This window comes from Aotus nancymaae, unplaced genomic scaffold (genome assembly GCF_030222135.1).
Source record: "Aotus nancymaae isolate 86718 unplaced genomic scaffold, 86718_ANA_hifiasm-v0.15.2.pri h1tg000033l, whole genome shotgun sequence".
Lineage (NCBI taxonomy): Eukaryota > Metazoa > Chordata > Mammalia > Primates > Aotidae > Aotus > Aotus nancymaae.
In genome coordinates, this window is record NW_026988447.1 from 15,941,856 (window position 1) to 15,961,449 (window position 19,594).

Here is a 19,594-nt window from a genome sequence, read left to right on the forward strand (position 1 = left end):
TAAGGGATACTCTTCTAGGTTCCAAACCTAGCCTTAGGAGACTAGCAGCTTCTATCTCTTGCCTCTTTGGCAGACTCACTCTTGGAGTCCTTGGAATTCAACCAGCACAGGAATCCAACTACCGGAGGCTGCCATGCTGTAAAGAAGCCAAAGCAGCCCTGTGGAGAGGCTGTGTGGAAGAAGGGAAAGGAGGAGAGAGAGAAATCTAGTCAGCCCCAAGCCAATCAGGCCCCAGCCAGCTGAGGCCCCTGACATCACAGAGCAGTGATAAGCTGTCCCTACCATGACCTGACTGTATTCCTGAACAAGAGAATCGCGATTTGTACTAATAACCAATAGTGTTTTAAGTCACTAAGCTTGAGAATAGTTTATTACGCAGTGCTAGATCACTGAAACACCACACTGTTGTAACTAGTCCACTTATTAAGCTCCCCTCACTATCTAGTCTGAATGCCATCTATTCCTTCTGAGGCCCTGACTAAATATATATGACAAACATTAGGGCTGATAATCATATTCTATAATTCTCTTCTTCTGAAAAAAAAGGTAAAACTGTACTTTCCCCTGAGGTCAGATGTGGCCTGGTGACTTGCTTTGCTTTAGACAATGAAATGTCAACAGAAATGATATGTGTTACTTCCAGATCAAAGTTTCAAGAGCCAGTGGGTCATTCACAAGGTTCTCTTCTCCCTGACATCATCTTGGGACCAGTAATATCAGTTCCAGATAGTGGTGGCTCTAAAACTTGGATCCCTGAGTGAGGATAACATGGAAAAAAGCTAGCTATAAATTGCTCATCCCATAATCAAAGATGCAGTGATGACGCAATGCAAAGATGCAGTGTGAATAAGAGACAAGCATTTGTTATTTCAGCCCCTGAGATTTTAGCGTTGTTTGTAACGACAGCATAATCAACATGACTGGTACTATAAGCTCTCCCGTCAAGCCAATCCTAAACAAAATGCCCCCATGTGTTATGGATCCATTTGAACTCCTGAATATTCTGCACACCAGCAAACAGGTCTCTAAGCAAATATATACAACCATCTTGTACAAATCTATAATCAGAAAAACCATGGAAATCCAATAACCATCGTAGTGGCCTTGGAAATGCACCTCGCAGACTTCCAACTACAGGGAGCATTACTGAGCTGGGGCTGCTGCTAAACTCTGGAATGTTCTCCACATTTGCTCTGAGGCTACACTTCCTGCTGGTTGCTCCCAGCCAGTGACTGGGAGCACTGAGTATAGTAGCCATACTAAGGCAGGCCTGTTGCTGGGAGACACAGGCCTGTGATAGCCTTTCTCAGACTGCTCAACAGTCTAGGACACTTCCAGTCAACCTTCTCTCCTTCTCTCCTTCACTTGGGGTCAGACTGGCATTGCAGTCTGAAAGCTCTCCCAGCCTTCCCTGATCTTGCTCCTATTTTCTTTCACACAGGCATTTCCCCAAATAAAATCCTTGCACATTTAATCCTATCTTAGCATCTGCTTCCATGAGAACCCAGACTAATAGAACAACACCAATGAATATTCAGCCTTGAAAATTTAGCTTTGACAAATTAAACATACAGAGATAACAAAACGAGCTCTTGTTGAATGAGAGCTGTCTTATTAATCTGAAGTCATAAATAACCAGTTTTGTACAAAGTGATATCCGTATCTATAGCTGGACCTAATTCCTATATTACCTATGTTAACAAAGTATGATTTTATTTAATATGACTTTTACAAAGTATGATTTTAACCTTAAATTAAAAATGTATCCTTTCCCATATGTCCAAAATAGGCTTCCAATCCCTTATCCCAAACTCTGAAGACCATGTGTATTTTGGAATGTAAAACTTTAAGAAAAGTACATCTGACATATTTGACAGAACATCCCCAAGAAGGACTGGGGGCAGTGCCTTATAATCAAATATATTACTGTTTCTTCCATAAAACATACAAACATTAACACAAGTGAGTTAAAAGTAAATAGCCTCGAGGTGGTTCAGGTAGGGTTCAGTACAAAATGGTTAGGCTGTAAACCAAGTGAATTGTAAGGAAACATTCTGTTTCCAGAGCTTTTTGAAGCTTAAGTTGTGGATAAGGAATTGTGAACCTGAATGTTCACACTATAGAAAACTATGCAGCCCCTTAAAAAAAATCTGAAATGCCATTTTACATAGAAAAACAAATGGCCATCTGGATGTGGAAAGCACATAACAAAGGAACTTGCAAGAACAACTTGCAAAGGCTAAGTATTGCATTATCCTTACATAGAGTGGAAGAGGAAAGCAGAGACAATCTTCACTTGTCAAGGACTCCCACTCCCCACCTTTCATTATCCACAACACTTTGTAATGACTTCCTCTCTGGTTCAGAAATGCTGTGGAAATATTGTTTCAGCATGAAATTATTTATATTATTTATGAGACAGAGAGAATAGGTTCACCTCTGTAAACTGCCTATGCTGATGGCAGGTAACTAAAATGTTATGCATAAGTTGGTGGCTGAGAGAGTACACAAAGAAAATTTATTTAAGATACTAAACAAGGCTCATAGAATAACGAGAGGTGGCCAGTAAGATGGCTGAATAAGAACTTCTCCAGTCTGCAGATCCCAGCGAGATCAACGCAGAAGGTGGGTGGTTTCTGCATTTCCAACTGAGGTACCCGGCTCATTTCATTGGGACTGGTTAGACAGTGGGTGCAGCCTAAGAGGGCGAGCCAAAGCAGGGTGGGGCACTGCATCACCCAGGAAGCACAAAGGATTGGGGAAGTCCCTCCCCTAGCCAAGGGAAGCCATGAGGGACTGTGCCATGAGGAATGGTGCATTCTGGCCCAGATTATTATGCTTTTTCCACAGTCTTCACTCCCTGCAGACCAGGAGATTCCCTCCAGTGCCTATGCCAGGGTCCTGGGCTTTAAGCAAAAAACTGGGCGGCCGTTTGGGCAGACACTGAGCTAGCTGCAAGAGTTTCTTTTCATACCCCAGTAGTGTCTGGAAGGCCAGCAAGACAGAACCGTTCACTATCCTGGAAAGGGGGCTGAAGCCAGGGAGCCAAGTGGTCTAGCTCAGTGGATCTCACCCCCACAGAGCCCAGTAAGCTAAGATGCACTGGCTTGAAATTCTCACTACCAGCACAGCAGTCTGAAGTCAACCTGGGATGCTTGAGCTTGGTGGAGGGAGGGGCATCCACCATTAATGAGGCTTAACTAGGAGACTTTCCCCTCACAGTGTAAATAAAGCCAAATTTGTAAACAAAGCCACTTCGTAAAGAAAGTGGGAGTTGAACAATGAGAACACGTGGACACAGAGAAGGGAACATCCCACACCAGGGCCTGTTGAGGGGTTGAGGATAGGGGAGGGATAGCATTAGGAGAAATACCTAATGTAGATGACATGTTGATACATACAGCAAACCACCATTGCACATGTATACCTATGTAACAAACCAGCATGTTCTGCACATGTATCCCAGAACTTAAAGTATAATAAAAATAAAAATTAAAAAATATATACAGAATAAAAAAAAATAAGGCTCACGTCAAGGCAGTGGATGCAGAGTATGGAAAACACAAGACAGGAGTCCCTCCAGTAGACCTGAGCCCAGATTTCTCATCTCATTCCCCGTATCAAAGAGAATATAGGAAATACGATATGACTGCTCTCCCCAGGAATGCCTCAAGAAACACCCAGTTCTAGACTTCTTTGTTCATGTGTTTCTGAACCCCTGTCCTGCCACTCATGAAACGGCTCCTTTCTTCATCAACCACATAGGGAGCCAAGAGCCAGAGGAGAGGCTGTTCACCTTCCCTAGCCTGCTCCCTCCCCAACCCTTTTCATCCTAAATGATAAAAAAGCAAACAAACAAAAAACAGATGGAGAACATGGAGAAAAATTAATTAAGAAGAAAAAAAAAAATCCGTCTTTGTTCTCCCTAGTTGCTATATAGCCCTAAGAGAAATTGTGTGCAATGTGCACAAGTTAAGGAATCTTAATTAGGGGTTGGAAATTCAAACCTAATACAGTAACATTCGCTTTTCATTTTACATATTCACCATTGACTCTTTCTCATTTTTACAATAAGCATATATTACCTCTATGGTTTTAAAACTCTCACATTTTAATTATGGGCACAACTGAGGATATCACATAATGTACGTAAAGTGCTAGATCAAATGTTAGCTATTATTCTTTTATGAACCACCGTCTGGGAAGGTACTAAGTGCCAGCACTCTGTTGGCACTTTAACAAACATTCCATTTGTGTGTTGTTTCTTTAGCCTCCTAAGTCTAAGGTACTATGCTCAGCACTAGAGATATCCCAGTGAAAACACATGTGATAATATGCCATACCAGAAAGTGTGCGTACCACTGGGAAGACAGACATTAAGCAAGTAATCGCACATGTAATGATTTAACTCTACTTGTGCTAAATGAGCACTCCTATGAAGGAGAAGTGTGAGGTGATCAGTAAGATCCTCATAACAGCTTTCTGAGGTGGCTTTCATGCTTAATTATGGATAAAGAGTTATCACTAATGTTTGTAACATTAAAGTGTGCTAATTACAAAACATAAAAATTCCTGAACTTTCTTCTTCATTTATTTCCATCCTTTTCCTCATTGACCTATTGACATAAAATAATTATCACTATTATAATAATGACAGGAAATTATTTTATGTCAATAGGTCAATGAGGAAAAGGATGGAAATAAATGAAGAAGAAAGTCTAAATGTGTGAGAGTGTATATGGATAATTACTGCCAAAGAATTTCTATAGCACTCTTTGTGTTCCATTGAAGAGGAAAATTCTTTCATGCAAAAAGAGGCTTAGAGGTCTTCAGTGCAAAACACCCGTCCCATCTCTGGAACAAGAAAATACTGGCAAACACAAAGTTAACCTAGAAATAAATACGAAATTTTGTATTTTCCAAAGTTAATCCTCTATTTTCCAAGAGAGATCTAATTTCACAGACTTGGTTCCTTTGTGCCCATAAACTACTAAAATAACATGGAAACCTCAGTATTTCTATGTTTAAATTACATCAAAGATGACCTTTTGAACCTAGATATAACATAAAAATCCAAGTCAAACCAAGTACCCTGTTTGGTTTGGAAAACATGGCCACTACACTGGAAAGGTACTAAATAGTAAGGGATGAACATCTTCTGTCAAGACCTGCTCTAAATCAGAAACCCCATCAACATGAATGGCAAGGTTTCAAAGTTGCCATAATCAGGTATTTTTGGATTCTGTAAAATAAGACCCCATAGAAATTGAACTTCAGGATGCAGAACGGTGGGCATTCCATCAAAGCAACATAGGATCAAGTTGCTCTTTGCTTCTGTCCCTGCCAGAGGTGTGATTCCAAAATCTTGACAAAGATCCTCTGAACTAAATACTGCAGCAGTCTCTTTACTTAGTGAAGAAAAAAACTGAAAATCAGAATTCTAGGCCCAGGGGTGTCTCCTGACAGCTCACAATGGAAAACATATCAGTTGATTTATTATACAAAATGAGAGAGTCATAAGAAATTCAGAGTGGTGCTAATGAGATAGCCAACCTTTGATGGGACCTTAACTTGGCTTCACTTTAATTTTTGCTGTCACAAAATTGTTACAATAAAAAATTATGCTCCATTAAGTAGATGGCAAATCTATGGCACTTGTGCTACCACTGTGCCTCTCCATGCCCACGGCAGACCTTGCATTCTCTATGACAGACTCAGCCTTGGAGGACAGCTTGACAGTTTCAAGTAGCCACTGCCCACGAAGTGAAGCAGGCACAGAGACAGATTCTATCTGCCAATGTTCCTTTAGGCTGACTATCCTACCTGACAGTCACAGTACTGTATGCTACGACACCAGATGAAACCCATCAGATTTAAGCTGTGGCCATTTTAAGACCTGTGTTTGAAATTGCTAAGAAATATGGATGGAATGAGAAGAAAAATAAGTCTAAAATCACCATCAAATCAATTACACTGTGTTTACCCTCCTCAGTGTCTATCGCTTGTATTATAGAGACAGAAGATTACATGAGCCAATCACTGACCTTATGGAGAGCAGGAGCCAAGACTGGTACCAAAAATCCATTGTAAATGTAACTGACAAGCTGATTTCGAATCAAGGGGTGAGCCACCTAAGAGAGAGGCAGATAGTCATGAAAAAGGCAAAAAGTCCACTCTTCAGTTCTTCTTAAAACAATTCTGCGTACATCCTGAACTCAAAAGGGAAATCCAATTTTTAGCCATTTATTCAGTGATTAAGGAACAAATCAGACTTCATATTGTCATGTAAGCTTTTCAAATAGCTTATTCCAGTATAAACAGCTTGGTGAAAATCCGTAGAAGTTGAACTTTCAAAGAAAATATCGGTAATTTTGAAATGTGTGTTTGGAAAAAAAGACAATAAATACTGAGTATGTATAAGGATTCATAAATTAAAGTTAACAAACTGGAAAGTATAATTTTTGCCCCTTACTTTCTTCTAAGTTACATCTTAACCTGTAACTAGTTTTAAAAACTGAGTATAACTGTCAAAATGAACAATTAAATACATTGTTTTGTTAGGAGAAAAAAATTTCTCATTTTGAATATGTATTTCCTGATAGTCATTTTTATTAAAGAGAAAGGCATTTAAAAAATATTTTCAGAAAAATACATAATATTCAAAAGCAGAAAACATTATCAGAGGTATAATACTTCTCATATTTGATTTCCAAAATATATTTACTGTGGATAATCTCTACTAATATCTTTTATAAGCAACCTTTTCAGTAGTCTTTCCCAAACAAAAAATCTTTAAAGTATACGGTTTCAATGTCAAAATACAGTATAAAATATATAATTTCCCTGTTCTTACCATGCCCATCAGCTTTACTTCTCTTTCTTAAAAAAGAAGATGATGAAAAAGAAGAAGAAAGTCAAACAATAAAGTAAAAAGCAATTTCTAGGGAAGTGAGGCTAGATCTTTAAATTGCTGATAATCTCTCACTGTATGTACGTTTTTGGCAAAGAACTAATAGTAGTTCCATCTTTTTTATTTCCACAAACTTCTCCAAGAAAATGTTGATAGACTGCAATACTAAAGTAAAAAATAAGACATAATCCATTTATCTTATATATAAGTAAAACTTCCTTTGACTTAGCAATAAAAATGAGATGGAACTAAAATAATTTACTTGTATTTTCTTCCAGAAGCTATTTCTTTATTTGGTAGATAAACAGATTATAACTAACATTTTTCATCCTGCAATCACTGCAAAGAAAACTTGATTTCTTAATAAATCCAATACTAAGGTAATATTTATGCTATATGGAACTAAAACATTTTTTATGAAAACCTACCACATCCTTAAATATGTATAAAATCTGATTTTTATTTAAAACAGTAACAAGAAATCTAAAGGTTAAATCTAATCAAGAAGCCAAATACACAAGAGTTCAGTGGTGGTTTTTCCCCCCACCAAACAGGCCAATTTCAAAGCAAATTTAATTTGTGTTGCAATGAAAATGTTTAACTTCTTCTAAATTCAATTGGGATAACAATATTCTTTATGTAGTATGCACCATTAAGCAAAATAAAGTGTTCTCCTTTGCAGATTCCCAAGAAGACCTCAAAGTAAAAGTAGTATAATTTGGAGTACTTAGAAACCTAAAAATATCTATGTAATGAGTCAGGCATTGAACTTATTTTTGATGGTTAAGTAGATAATCAAAACAGAATTAACACTTTTTATAAAGAAGATAAAGAAAATCTTTTTTTTTCTCAGTTAAAACTTCCAGAAAACTACAAGCTAAAATTATCACTCCTTCAAAGACATTCAGTTGGCTTAAAGCACCAATATTCCATAAACATATATTCCTATTTTTAATAGTGAGTGTTTTTAAATTAATCCTATGGTTGTGCTCTGAATGAAGCCATAGCAAAGGGATCCTTTATCGTACTCTGGTACCTGTATAACTGCATTGCAAAACTCCAGGGAGTTCATGAACTGGACCAGAGAAGGAAGTAGAAGCCAGTCATCTTTCAGAAGGCAGTGCCATTCCTCACCCTTCTCTTCTAGCTTTGTAGGCAGGGAAGAGTAGAGACCACTGAGCCCAGTTGCAAGTACCTGCATTCAGAAATAAAAACAAAATAAATGCTTTCCCAAAGTTATCAACCTGAAATTAACAGCTCACAGATGCCAAGGCAGCTGGCAAGACTGTATCTTTAAGTAGCAATGTATTAGAGAGCCCATCAGCCAGCTAAAAATGATGCAAACAAGTGGAGACAGTAGGGAAGGACAATTCCGGCAGAAGGAACAGCAATACCAGAACTATCTGGCTAATACACACATGGTTCATATGGGTTGCTCTGCTCTCATATGCCAGCATTATGCTGATCTATGTGTAGGGAGAGTACACACAAAGATGAATAAAATATTATTCCGGCATCAAGAAGTTGCAGAGAGAAACAAATTCATAAACAAAATGCTATAGTACAATCCAACTAGTGCAAATACAGAGAAGACACATATCCCAGTCTAGAGGAGAAAGCCCTGTTTCAAGGTGGTCCAGGACAGAAAGTCACATACATAGAAACCATGAGCTTTATGAGAAAGATTCCACGCAATTCCTTGCATGTTTAAGGTCATGACTGACAGCTGCATGTTTGCAGTTTAGAAAGCACTCCCATGTATATTTTCTCATCTGATCTTCAGAAACAATAGCAAGGAGAAAGAATTAGGGGGTAGGAATCAGTTAGATGTGATGACAAGTTCAAGCAGAGATAAAGTGAGTCTACACAGAGGCATCAGCACTAGGAAAAGAGAGGAGGAAATAAAATTTGAGTATCACATGGAAGGTGGATATGAGGGTGATCTAACCATGCCATCTATAGGTCTGACATTAATCCAAAACTCCTAGAGGTTTCTTCTTCCCTTAGTGCTCTGTTTCTAAATTTAAATTGATAGCATTTGGGCTTGGTAAGTGGGGTAAGAACTCAAAATTGTCAACTTACCCAACTTGGTCACTAAGAAAATGGTGATGCCTTTAATAGAGACAGAAATGTAGGAAGATAACACACTTAATGCTGAATGCTTGTTGATTTTACCTTGTAAAATATAAAACCAGAGAAACAATGAATTTCATAGTATTGGAGGCTTCCCAACTGGGAAGTGATACTGATTAAGCAGCAACTTGGAGATTCTGACTTGCTAGATATGTATAGGCTGGCCAGGGATGGCACAGAATGGATGCAAAGAAGTCAGCTACAGGGCCAGGGGCGGTGGCTCACACCTGTAATCCCAGTACTTGGGGAGGCTGAGGTGGGTGGATCACTTGAGGCCAGGAGTTTGAGACCAGTCCAGCCAACATGGCGAAACCGTCTTTACTAAAAATACAAAAATTAGCTGGGTGTGGTGGCACAAGCCAGTAATCCCAGCTACTCAGGAGGCTGAGGCAAGAGAGAATCGCTTGAGCCTGGGAGGCCGAGGTTGCAGTGAGCCAAGACTGGACTACTGCACTCCAGCCTGGGAGAGAGAGTTGGAGTATCTCAAAAGAAAAAAAAAAAGGGTCAGCTACAACAGGCTTTGATCTAGCACAAACCCTGAGGTGACAATGGCCTCAAATGAGATGGAAACATTCAAGAAAATATAATGAGGCAGGCTCAGAAAAGAAATAGTGACATACTCATTGATCTCACTGTCTAAATGAGATTAACGGGCAATTAAAACAGTGTTAGAAATACTCAGAATACATAATAGAAAATAGATGGTGCTGTTGGTGTACAAAAGACTCTTAACTTAGATTTGGAGGGCTGGCAGCAGGAATCATTCTCAGAAGAAATGATTAATAAGTAGGGGTTAGCCAGAAAAAGAGTAGGGGGAAGGAAGAATATTCCAAGTGGAGAAAACAGCATGTACAAAAGCTCAAAGGAGAAAGAAAAGATGGTATTCTCCAGGAACTAAGAGAAGTGCAGTGTTGTTAGAGTGCAGAATTACAGGTGGAAAGAGACTGGCAAGGTAAACGGGAATCAGATCCTGCAGGGTTTTATAGGACACCATGAGAAGCACGTGGGGCATCCAAATGGAGAGTCCAGTATTCAGATATGTGGGGCTGATGCTTAAGAGAGAGCTCTGGGCTAGAGACGGAGGCATTAACATGTATGGGACCTCAAGCCATGCAAACCAGAGAGAGAAGAAGGAAAGGCAGATTTAGACAGATGAGATATGACAAAATAATCTACAGTGCCTGGCATCACAAACAGAAAGTCAGAAGGAAGTGTAAGCCTAGGTATGTTAAACTTGGAAAAAAATTATCTGTAGACCTATTGTTGCCTCCCTTTTCCCCTTGTCCTGTTCCCACAGCACTCTCTGTATCCCTTTGTGTAGCAATCATCTTTCTTGCATGTATTAGTGTATTGCCTATCTTCTCCATCTCTCCTGTCTGACTTGTTCATTCCAGTCCACACTGGAGGTATGGATGATTTGTCCAGTCACGTATGTTGAGTTTCAGATGCTAGGAGTCCTTCCTACGAATAACATACCCAACTCAACAACAGAGTACAGGTCGGAGAGGTCTTAACATGGAGAGACCATATGAAGTCATAAGAAGGTGTGGGAGGGGTTGGGGAGATGATATAGAAGCTCCCAGTAGAGTATAAAGGACAGGGAGACAAATAAATGAACCATTTCAGTACTAGAGAAATAAAAAATTATCTACATTTCTCTGTTCTATTTCCCGGCAACCTTTAATCACTCGTTCATTTACTCACTCATTAAAAAAAAAAGAAAACTTACTTCAGGCCAGGTACTATGTTAAGTACAGGAAATACAAGAGTAAACAAGACAGTACATTTATCTCTTTTTTAAAATTCAGGGCATATGTGGTCCCAAAGGAGATGTCCCCTATTTAAAATGAACATGCCCATACAAATCACTTTAATTCCAGTTTTGAATGTGACCCAAATGAGTTGCTTCTTATAAATTAGAAACCTCTGGCAAAAGAGAACAGAGACCAAAAGTTCTCCTAGAAGAGAAATCTAATCTTGATGCCACATTTTTAAAATCAATTACATTTGCTAACTCATGCTAAATTAACCACAGAACAAAGGCTTTAATTCTGCACACTCCTGATTTCTTAACCACTTTGAGGCTTTGAAGATGAATTCATAAAGACAGACTTAATTTGTCTGACTAAAAAGCTGGGAATAACTACTCAGTATATCAATATAATTACAGCAACATTAATTTTCAAATTACATACATCAGTGACAGTAATTAAAAATAACACATATGTAATATTCACTTTTTAAAATGAGTATTCTGAAAGGGCATGGTTGAGATGTGAACAGAAGGCTGCCCATCCAGAAGGATATTCCTTGTACAGAAGGATACTCTCTATGCACAAGGACACTCCCAGAACAGGACACTGCCTGTACAAAAGTGACAGCAGAACAGGAAGTCCTGCCTCTTCCTGCCACTAAGAAAAGTGTCTCTGCTATCTTCTTCAGAATGGCAAAGAAACAGGGGAGACAATATTCTGCAGAGTAAAGAGTATTACATAGTCTTAGGAACAAGATTCTAAATCTTTATGGTATTTATATCCTCCCTTCCTAGGCTGTGCTCACAGCTCAGATTCATTCACCCAGACTGCACATATTTCTAAAACACAAACTGTGGGCCAGACATATGCATGATTGATCCTGGAGAAAGAGTAGTGAACAAGTCAGACCAGCAGAGATGGAGAAGATGGCTGATAAACTAATAAATGCAAGAAAGAGGATTACTACCAAAGGAGATACGCAGTGCTATGGGAACAGGACAAGGAAAAGGAAAGGCAACAGCAGATCTGCAGGTAACTTTTCTAGGTTAAGAGATGAATAGCACATTCTATTTACTGTTAAATTTCATTTTAACTTAGAATTAAATTATAAAAAGTTTAAATACAGATGTATTCAACAGTTAATTAAATATAAAATTCCCATCCACTATTTTAGCCTTTTATTGATCTTAGGATTCCCATCCAGAAAACAAAACAAAAAAAATTGGAAAACATTCCATTTATTCCCAACACATTAAGTATTAACCCAGTATTTTTCACTTATTTTCTCTCAAGAATCTCTTTAAAAGAAACTAATCACCATATAAAACCATAAGGATAACAAGAGACAAAAAAGCAAACAACTTCCCTGGCAGCAGTATAGCGTAGCAGTTGCTGAGACCAAGGATTTTAGCATCAGACAAAAGTGGTTTTGAACCAGACTCTGCCATTGACAGGCAGTTATTAAAGTTCTCTAAATTTCCATTTCTTCACTGAGTTGTTGCCAGGATTAAAGAAAATAATGCATGTACCGAGATTGGCATAATGTTTTACACAATAGAAATGCTTCCAATGAAGGAAAGAAAGATGACATACAAAAAAAAAAAAGATGACACGCACAGCACAATGAACAAGTAATGTTTAACTTTAAACATCTAATGATATCTGGTTAATTTTAGCAAACAAAGATTTTTGGCAGATGGCTTTAGTCTGAAGCTCACAGCATAACACCTGGTAGGGACTATTTGATACAACTTGCCAAAATAAAAAGTCTCATAAATCTTGGATTTGGGATAAGTAATATTCTACCTGCGGATGTGTGCCTAAAGGTCGCTTGCTTTAATTTGTATTACTTGATTTATGTATACACTGTTTTCTACATATGCCTATATATATACAGTGGCAGGGGATTAACCATCGATATTTGGTTTAAAAAAAAAAAAAGTGACAGGGTCATTTAGTCCTGATCCTTTTGTTGGCACCAAATTGTTCCCTAGAGTATCTTCATTCTCCTCCTTCTCCTGGGAAAGCACATCTTGAGCTAAGAGGCAGCAGAACTAGAGCTCTTCCTATCAACTATAAAGGTTTCCAAAAGTGGTCCAGTTTCCTGAAAGAGTCATTACTCTTCCAACAGCCTGATGCTAACACACTTTGACAATCATATTAATTAGAGAAACCTTTTTGTCAATTGTGGTCCTTAGCTGGATGGTTAATAGAGTATGCTTTTATCTTCAACATAAAGAGCCCTTTTTTTTAATTATGTTGTCAGATGTAATTATAGAAAACTGGGTACAAATGAGATTATGGGATCTATCCTGAGGGGCAACTTAACACAACAAAGCTCATGTTCCATTCTAGCAAACAAGGTCAGCTAGAGATGTTGTTTTCTCTCCAACTTTAATGAACTCTACAGTGTTTTAAAATATATTTTTATAAAAGCAATACTCAGTAAAACCTGCTTATGACACAGTTAAATGTAAAACTAAACATTAAAAACAGTCCATTCTTGTTATATTTAAATTTTTAAATTATGAAATATCAAAAATATACAAAACATAATAGAAAACCATCACCAAGACTTAACAGATATTAACATTCTGCTAAAATTTCTTCAGAACACTTTGATTTTTTTAAACAATAAAAATTACAAATACACTCTACTCCAATCTCATTACCATCCCTTCTCCTTTCTTCACCCCCAAGAAACCACAGTCTTGAACTTAGCATATATTATTATTGTGGTTATTTTTGTATTTTTACTGTATACATATATATCCAAAAAACAGCATATACTAAGATTCTGTGTTTTAGATTTTTATGTAAACTTGGGCTGGGCACAGTGGCTCAAGCCTGTAATCCCAGCATTTTGGAAGGCTGGGCAGGCAGATCACTTGAGGTCAGGAGCTCGAGACCAGCCTGGCCAATATGGTGAAACTCCGTCTCTACCAAAAATACAAAAAATTAGCCAGGCATGGTGGCACATGCCTGTAGTGCCAGCTATTCGGGAGGTTGAGATATGAGAATCACTTGAACCCGGGAGGCGGAGGTCACACTGAGCTGAGATCGCGCCACTGCACTCCAGCCTGGGTGACAGAGCAAGACTCTGTCTAAATAAATAAATAAACAAATAACATGTTTTTTGATTTACTGGTGTTCACACATGTAGTTACATGATAATATATATTATTCATACACTTTAAATGCTGAAAAGTATTCCACTGATATATTAATAAACCAGTTTATCTTTCACTTCATGTACTTTTATTTTTCTGTTTTTCAAATCACTGTTTTATTGAACATCTTTGTATATGTATCCCTGTAAATAACTGCCAGATTTCTCCAGGCCAGATATCTAGAAGGGAAGCTGCAGGATCACACGGTATGCAAATACTCAGTTTTACCAAACATTGCCATACTGCTTTCCTGAGTTACTATGCCAATTTATATTCTCAAAGTTCTTGTTTCTTTCACACTCTTGACAACACTTGGTGTTATCAGATGTCTAACAGTTACCACTAACTGTTAGATGTCTAACAGATGTCTAATATTTACCACTCTAATAAGTATTAATTGGCATCTCACTGCATCACCAATAGTGGGACAACTTAACACATGCCCCTTGCTGTAATGCAGTAAGTATATAGCATGGCCTGTAAAGTATCCTTGCCAAAAATATTTAACCTAAATTTAACTGGGAATGTAGACCTAAGTCCAATTTGCAAGAAATGCAGGGTTAGGGACAAGTCAAACTACACAAGAAACAATCAAACAAACCCAGAATGTGGGGGTGTTTTATAAGACAATGGCTTGGTCTCTTAAAAAGTCAATGTTGGGGGAAGAAAAGTGGCAGGCTGTTATTATATTAACAGAGACTAAAGAGACCTGATAGCTAGATGTATATCTTTTATTGGACTCTAAAAAGGGGGAGAAAAAAGCCATGAAAGTAATTTGGGGCATAATGGGAGAACTGGATACTAGATCGTATTAAGGAATTATTGTATAATGTTCTTAGGTATAATAATAGTACTATGGTTATATGGGAGAATGTCCCCATTCATAGGAAATACAGACTAAAGTATCTAATGTCTGTAACTTAATTTCAAATGGTACAACAAAAACAAAAAGCATAAAATAGCAAAGAATGGCAAAATATTAACAACTTCAAACCTTGGTGGTGTAAATATAGTGTTTATCTTAGTGTTTTAAATTTTCTCATAATAAAAAGTTTTACTTTTTCTCATAATAAAGTTTTTAAAACATAAATTGCATCAACTTTGTAGATTAATCTGCATGAATGTCTCCTCTACACAATATCTTCAAGCTGTAGAGCTTTCTATTTATTTAGATCTTTTATGTCATTTACAATTTTCTCCATAAAGGCCTTTCATGTATTTGTTAGATTTATTTCAACATACCATATGATTATGTTGCTTTTGTAAATGGTATTTTCTAAATGCCTTTTGCATATTGATCACATGAACCACCTGAATATTTTGATTTGTTACAATATCTGCTCTCCTTTAACAGCAGAATTACACAATTGAATTAAACAATTCAAATAAGCTAAAACCCAAACCTCGTATGGCTCCCTCTCAAAACTGTCATTTTTAAGAGGTTTTCTTTAAAGCAGTTTAAGGTTCACGACAAAACTGAATGGTACAGAGATATCCCATATACCCCCTGTCCCAACACATGCATAGCCTCCCCCATTATCAACATCCCCTACCAGAGTGCTACATTTGTTACAATTGAACTTACAGTGACACATTATAGTCACCCCAAAAACCATAGTTTACATGAGTGCTCACTCAGTGTTATTTCATTCTATGGGGTTGGACAAATGTGTATTGACATGTACCCACCATTCTAGTATCATACAAAGTAATTTCACTGCCATAAAAATCCTCAATGCTTTGCTTATTCATCCTTCACCCTACCCCAATGCTCAGGGGGAAAAAAATTATCTTTTTACTGCCTCCATAATTCTGCCTTTTCCAGAATGTCATATAGTTGGAATCATACAGTAGGCAGCCTTTTCAGATTGGCTTCTTTCACTTAGTAGTAAGCATTTAAGGTTCCTCCATGTCTGTTCATGGCTTGACGGCTCATTTCTTTTTAGCTGAAAAATATTCCATTATCTGCATATACCCCTACTTTATCTATTCACCTACTAAAGGACATCTTGGTTGCTTCCAAGTGTTGGTAGTTAGGAATAAAGCTTCTATAAACATCCGTGTGCAGGTTTTTGTTTTCAACTCCTTTAGGTAAATATCAAGGAGCACAATTGCTGGATCATATAGTAAGAGTATGTTTAGTTTTGTAAGAAACTGCCAAACTGTCTTCCAAAGTGGCTGTACCATTTTGCATTCCCATCAGCAAGAATGAGAGTTCCTATTCCTCCACATCCTTGCCAGCATTTGTTGTCGTCAGTGTGGCCCCTGCACATTGTTGAACACCCACCCTACCACCCCATGTTCCTATGACAACAAAACACACTAAAACTTAATTCAAATGGTACAACAAAACCAGCGGTCATTTTCTTGCTGAGAAACTAATTAATTTGTGAAACCAGCAGTGGGGGTCTTATCACATGCCATGATTCTTCAGAGAAAAATCAACCTGAAAAGCTAAGAATTAGAAAGTATAGGTTTTACCAATCTCTCAGGATGTGCTCCTAGAAAAACTAAAATCATTCTTAATGCAGTAAAAATTAACCAAAAATGGTAAGACATATAGCTCCCTCTGTTGGCTTATGATGAGCTGACACTGTTCAGTCAAATAGCACCTCAACTTAGATTCCTCTGCTCCCTCCAAAAGATTTCCTCTAAACATCTTTCCATAGGAAGTGCCAAATACAACTTGCTGGGAGGAAAGTGGGAATAAGAAAGTATTCATCATTAGCAACAGAAGAGAAAAAAGGGAATGAGTGGAAAATATGCCAATGAGAGAGACTTACTGGACAAAAGTAGGTGTTCTCCACGATGTGATGGGCCACCATGCTGTTCTCAGCAGAGAGAGACATGATGAATAGCAAGGCATCCCGAGCTTGCTGGCCTACTGCCCCTTCTCGGTGAATGAAGGGAATCAGAAGGGAGAAGATGAGGAAGTTGGCAGCGCCTTGGTCTTCACTTGTGTGGAAGAAGAGTTCTAGAATGGATGGATCTTTGGCAAGAATGGAACAGAGCTGACTGAGTAGGACAACCAGCTTCTCCTCCACAGTGGGGGTGGTTGTTCCTGAACAAGAGCTCAGTAACATCATCAGAGGCTTCAGAATGGGTTTGTGGTGGAGCAGAGGCTGGTGCGACTGAGTGACCAACATCTCATACATCTTTAGCTGCTCAATTTTAGTCTCATCAGTAAATTCCCTTCTCAAGCTCCAAAGGAAAAGTTTCTCCATGATGTTCTCAGAGACCACAAATTCCAGAATCGGCCCCATTGCAGCATCCTTGGCTTGCTCTTCAATCAACAAGAAGAGCATGTGTTCTACATAATTCTGCACAGCACTGGCCTCATCTGGAGGGATAGACCCATATTTTGCCTGGGTGTTCTTCAAGGGGTCGTGCTTCTCCAAGATTTTCACAACCTGTAACCAAATCAAACATTTGTCATCCATCTGATGTTTATCATAATTGTAAAAACACATCACCCTCAATTTGCCAAATCTCCACCAAAAATGCGGGAGCTATTGCCCACAACAAGAGATGTGTGAGTATTGTGTGTGTGTGTCTCCCTCTCAAACACTAAAATGAAGGAGTTAAACTATCAAAAGATGTCTGAAGATGGTTACTTATACATTTATAAATTTCAACAATCTAAATATTGAAGAAAATAGTATGGCTATATAAATTAAGCTACATGCATTCTTTGGATTATTATGAACACAATTGAGAAAAATGAAAAATGGTAAGTGATATGTTAGATGAAAAAAGCAAGCTATTTGTAGATGTTAGATGCATAATAATCGATAGCAAAGACGTATGTGAAAAAATATGCAAAAAGAATCATTTTTATGTTCAAAGTGATGACAGATTCTTAAATTTTTTTTCTAAATTGTTGATGTATAATATTGCTTTTTAATTTTAAAATGCATTAAATAAGGAAAAGGAAACTTTACTACCCATGTTCTCCTACACATAGAATTGCTTTGAAGATCTCAGCAGAGGAACACAGCTATCATATGCCCTTGACAGAACAATATCCTCCCTTCCCTACTTGGATGGATGCCCTCTTCAACCAAACACGCAGCAACAGAAAAGATAAAAGGAAACTGATGAACAAGAGACATATAACTAGTAGAATCAACCCTAACATATGGCATATACTGAAACTAAAAAATGAAGAGTTTGAATGCTGTATTCCTTTAAGCTGAAAAAATTCTGAGAAAACCAATTACAAAATAAATCCCTGAAGTTTGGAGTAATTAAAAAGTTTTGGAAACAGAGGTGATAATTACAAATGTTGTTAATGTCATTAAATTATACACTTAAAACATGAGGCTGGGTGCAGTGACTCACACCTGTAATCCCGGTACTTTGAGAGGCCAAGGAAGGAGGATCACTTGAGCCTAGGACTTCAAGACCAGTCTAGACAAAATAGTGAGACCCTGTCTCTACAAAATAACTTTAGAAATTAGCTGGATATGGTGGTGCATGCCTTGAGACTCTAAGGTAGAAGGATCACTTGAGCCCCAGGAGGTTGAGGCTGCAGTAAGCCTTGATCGTTTCATTGCACTCCAGCCTGGGCAACAGAGAAAGACTCTGTCTCAAACAAAACAAAAAACAACAAAAAATTGATTAAGATGGTCTATTTTGTTACATATATTTTACCACAAACAATTCAATTAACAATTAAAAAAAAAATCCTTAAATAGGTCACCTCACAGCCCTGGTCAGCTTCTCTCCTTTCCCACTGCTAGCATTTGAAGGTTTCTCACCTTTTTCTGCCAACAGGTACTTATTTCCACTTTGCCACCTGGAAACTAAACCAATTTTCTATCTCAACTTCCATTTTACTTTATGACTTAGAATTTCTAGTATAATATTCACATTCTAGTATAATACTCATTCCATTTAATTCCCTTGAAAATATACACATACAATTTTTAAACAACCAAACATTGTATCAATGACTTTATCTTTGTCCCTTTTTGCCTTTCTGAATTCCATGGAATCGACGTGTCTTTTGCAGTACTCTCTGGGTCCAGTTCTGTGATGTGCTGTTACATGTTCTGTGTAAGTACTTAGGTTATGGAATTTTTGCAAGTCATTGGGGAAGCTGGCAAAGGTACAATGCTATGTCAGCATGCATGAGTAACGAAGGAAATTTATTTCTCAGGTAAAGGTCTAAGTCTCTCCCTTGTCAGAAACAGGAAAAAAAAAATCTTTATAGACCAGGCAAGTCCATCCTTACAGAAGAAAAGAATTTCCACAGAATCTATAATCTCTATTGACTCCCATTATAAAGTTGATAATGCTGTGTTACAAAGGCAAAAAAATCACCCCAACACCCTTGAGGTGACATTTTAATAAGGAAGGACTTTGGCTAGCCTCTACCCAGGGAGTACCTGGCCCACCGACTAGTGGCCACAGGACAGCCGCTAGACATCCTCTTCTCCTTTGCTGTATGCCTGACTCCAAAGTGTACCCAATATCCTGCAACCTCCACCAAGCCCTCTAGGGGCATCTGGTGACCTTCCAGTTCGCAGAAACACTAGGACCTGGTTCTCCCCCATCCCTTTGTTCAGGGCCTTACCAACATGTCAATATAATGCAATCACAATACCACACTGGTCCAAAGGGAC

General features: G+C 38.0%; 1 protein-coding gene across 4 annotated transcripts in view; it reads right to left on the reverse strand.

Annotated features, from left to right (window-relative positions):
* FHIP1A (FHF complex subunit HOOK interacting protein 1A) overlaps positions 1 to 19,594 on the reverse strand; it is a 282,110-nt gene that overhangs the window by 74,245 nt on the left and 188,271 nt on the right. For all 4 annotated transcript variants that reach the window (XM_012470035.2, XM_012470037.2, XM_012470036.2 and 1 more), the window contains 3 exons: positions 16,751 to 17,377; positions 7,947 to 8,105; positions 6,045 to 6,131 (listed from right to left, as the gene is read on the reverse strand). In XM_012470035.2, the coding sequence (XP_012325458.1) occupies positions 6,045 to 6,131; positions 7,947 to 8,105; positions 16,751 to 17,377 (873 nt within the window). The remainder of the gene's footprint in view (positions 1 to 6,044; positions 6,132 to 7,946; positions 8,106 to 16,750; positions 17,378 to 19,594) is intronic.